This window comes from Orycteropus afer, unplaced genomic scaffold, assembly GCF_000298275.1.
Source record: "Orycteropus afer afer isolate SDZICR_OR568_19922 unplaced genomic scaffold, OryAfe1.0 scaffold00018, whole genome shotgun sequence".
In the NCBI taxonomy this organism is placed as follows: Eukaryota; Metazoa; Chordata; class Mammalia; order Tubulidentata; family Orycteropodidae; genus Orycteropus; species Orycteropus afer.
This window is the reverse complement of record NW_006921605.1, coordinates 20,862,168-20,865,215: the sequence shown is the minus strand read 5'-3', so window position 1 is coordinate 20,865,215 and position 3,048 is coordinate 20,862,168. Positions and strand designations below refer to the sequence as shown.

General features: G+C 34.7%; 1 protein-coding gene across 1 annotated transcript in view; it reads left to right on the top strand.

Moving 5' to 3' along the window:
* The window catches only part of EFCAB13 (EF-hand calcium binding domain 13), a 135,149-nt gene that overhangs the window by 73,468 nt on the left and 58,633 nt on the right, over window positions 1-3,048 (top strand). Inside the window, exons 15-17 of the mRNA XM_007959917.1 lie at window positions 616-759; window positions 1,537-1,599; window positions 2,966-3,040. Coding sequence (XP_007958108.1) covers window positions 616-759; window positions 1,537-1,599; window positions 2,966-3,040 — 282 coding nt within the window. The remainder of the gene's footprint in view (window positions 1-615; window positions 760-1,536; window positions 1,600-2,965; window positions 3,041-3,048) is intronic.

The following is a 3,048-nucleotide window of genomic DNA, read 5'->3' as shown; positions in this document are numbered from 1 at the left end:
ATTTATTGTGATGCTGCTCATTGGTCCATTTGTGAGGATTTTTGTTTTCTTTATATTGAGACGTAATCCATACTGCAGACTGTATTCTTCAACCTTCATCAGTAGGTGCCTTAAGTCATATTTATAATACAACATTTGCTAATTCCTTTTTTACATGTACAATTCAGTGACATCGATTACATTAACCATGCTGTGCAAACATCACCAATAGCCATTGCTAAATTTTCCATTACCATAAACTGATACATAATACTTTCTAAATAATGACTTCTTCCCTCCTGCCCTGGCAACCACTAAAAAATTGATCTCTATCCATTTGTCTGTTTTATATATTTCATCAAAGTGGGATCATACAATATTTAACATTTTGTGTTTCACTTACTTCACTTAGCATCAGCTATCCTAGTGGGGTGAAGTGGTATTTCATTGCAGTTAGTGTTAGATATTTTGTTGTCTTTTGATATTTGAAAATGAGGAATTATATTTGTTATTGCTCTTAACCAGAAGAACCCAATTCTTGACTAGTTCAGATAACAGTTTATTGTATTAACTGCTTGCCTAAGGATGTTGTAAAACTTGAGTTCTGTTGACCCTTGTGTTCTGTTGACCCTTTAGTATTGCCTGATGCTATTGAAAACCTCAACAATCTCAACAAAGAGAAGATCCATGTTTCTGACCTGTGGGATTTTCTGTCTAGTTTGAATAGTAACTTGAAAAATGATGAATTCTTAGATGCACTGAAACTAGCAACAGCTGATGGTGGGTATTCCAAATATTAAAATTAAAAAAGTATACAAGAATATAGATTTATCTTCTGTCAACCTTTATTTGTCCTTTTATATTTGGTGAGAGAGAATGTTGCAGATGATTAAAAAGCCATTATATATATGTAAGAAACATAAAGAAAGTTCAAATAGTTTTTCCTGTAGAAAAAAATATTAATATCTAATTTTTATTACTCTAAACGGGTCAACAATGTAACAAGTACCTTCAGGCTGTGTAGTATATTACTGTGTAGTATATTACTCAAAATGGCACACCCAAGTGAACACAGAGGGGATGATTAGGAAATATTCAGAGATCTATCCAGGTTTTATCCAAGTGTTACAGTAATAACACTACTTGGGATATCCATTCTATTTTGTTGAAATAGATTGTACTTAATTTTCTAAGGAAACTCATCTTCTGTTGGTTACTATCTCTTAACAAGGAAAAAAAAGTCAAAATTTTTTTTCTTTTACCCATTCATCTGTCAGAGGGGATTTAGGTTGTTTCCACCTTTTGGCTATTGTGTACAGTGTTGCTCTGAACACTGAAGCATTAAATGTCTGTTTATAGGGATGAAAAATTTGGTAACAGATACTCACAATGGTTGTACATGATTAATGTAATCAGTATCACTTAATTGTACATGCGTAAAATATTGACTTGGCAAATATTGTGTTATATATATATTTACCACAAGACAAAAAGAAAGTGGAAAACATTTTTTGTTGTATATATTAAAAAAATGCTAAAACTAAGTTTTTCTTGCAGAAGATGACAAAGTACAGTTTGCAGAAATGATAAAGAATATGTATGATGCCTCAAGGTTAGATGGTAAGTCTTGCATTATTTGTGATTTATGAATTTACTTTCATTGGGTGGAAATCTTTTTTATTTTGTTTTATTTTTTAGTATTCCTGATAACAGCTGCTAATTTCTGGTTAACATGTCACATTGATCTGGTTGTAGACAGTCAGAACTTAACTTTTGATTAAAAGTTGACAGTTTCTGTAATGAAACTGGGCTGAAACTGAGCATTGTCCCTGAGCTTGAATTGTAGCCTGGTGTTTCCTTAATAAACCCCATAATGTATGAGTTCTTTGTGGCCAACTGCAGTGAATTATTGAACCCAGCAGAAAGGTGGTGGGTGCTGTGGGAGGAACGGTTGGTGTCAGGGTTGATGAAAGGGCTGGAGGTAGGCAGTATGTTTGGCCTCACAGGAATAGGCCTTGGGCTGTTGATGGTGATTCTGTCTTCCTCTTATGGGATTAGAGGAGGTTGGAAGATGCGGCCTCCCTGCCCCTTTAGCACATACTTAACCATATTTAATCTTCACACCAACCTTGTGAGGTAGATGCTATTATTCAGTTTTAGAAATAAGACTAATGACGTTTATAGAAGAAGTTAAGTAGTAATAATTTACTTGGGATCACACAGCTAATCAGAGGAGAAACTAGGATTTGAATTCAGATTTGACTTAACCACTGTCTCCTTTTAGAGGGCTGAAAGTGAAGCAGAATTCCAGATGATATGGTACAGTTGGGTCCTGGTAGAACTGAAAAGGAAAGATATGAATGAGAACTTGTGAATCTCGTGTTTTACGTTTTACATTTCTCATGATTTTGTAATTTGTTTCACCTCTCTCAGGATGGATTAATTTTTTGTTTGCTTCCATTAGAGTTCCATGGCAAAATAAGTACTTAATAAAACCAAAGCCAAAACTCACTGCCATTGAGTTGCTATAGATTCATGGCGACCCCCATTGGGTTTCCAAGGCTGTACGTAAAGCTTGACAGAAGTGGATCACTTCATCTTTCTTCCACAGAGTAGCTGGTGGGTTCAACCACCAACTTTTTGGTTAGCAGCCAAATGTCTTAACCAGTATTTCACTAGAGGATGACTGTTAAGTACTTAATATAATTACAATAAAAAGCTAAGTCATCAGTGTCATTTTTTAACAATTTGCTAGTTTTATACTAGCACCAGAGAAAACATGACAGAGCAAGAATCCCATGCATATTGTGCTGCTGGCCATAGAATCCCTAAGGGTTAGATTCCGTGCTAAGATTTCTTACACCTCAACTCAGGATGTGATAATAAACCATGGACTGCCACTGACAAAAGTCTTTAGTGATGGCTATTTTTTTTTTTAATTCCTACATTAGTTCAATTACCAAATAACATTTCTGTTTATTTCTAGAATTAAAGGAAGTTGTCTTTGCCCTCAACTTGCTTGAAGGTGACATGGTAGCTGGGAAGAACTTGGAAGACTTTCTAGAAAAT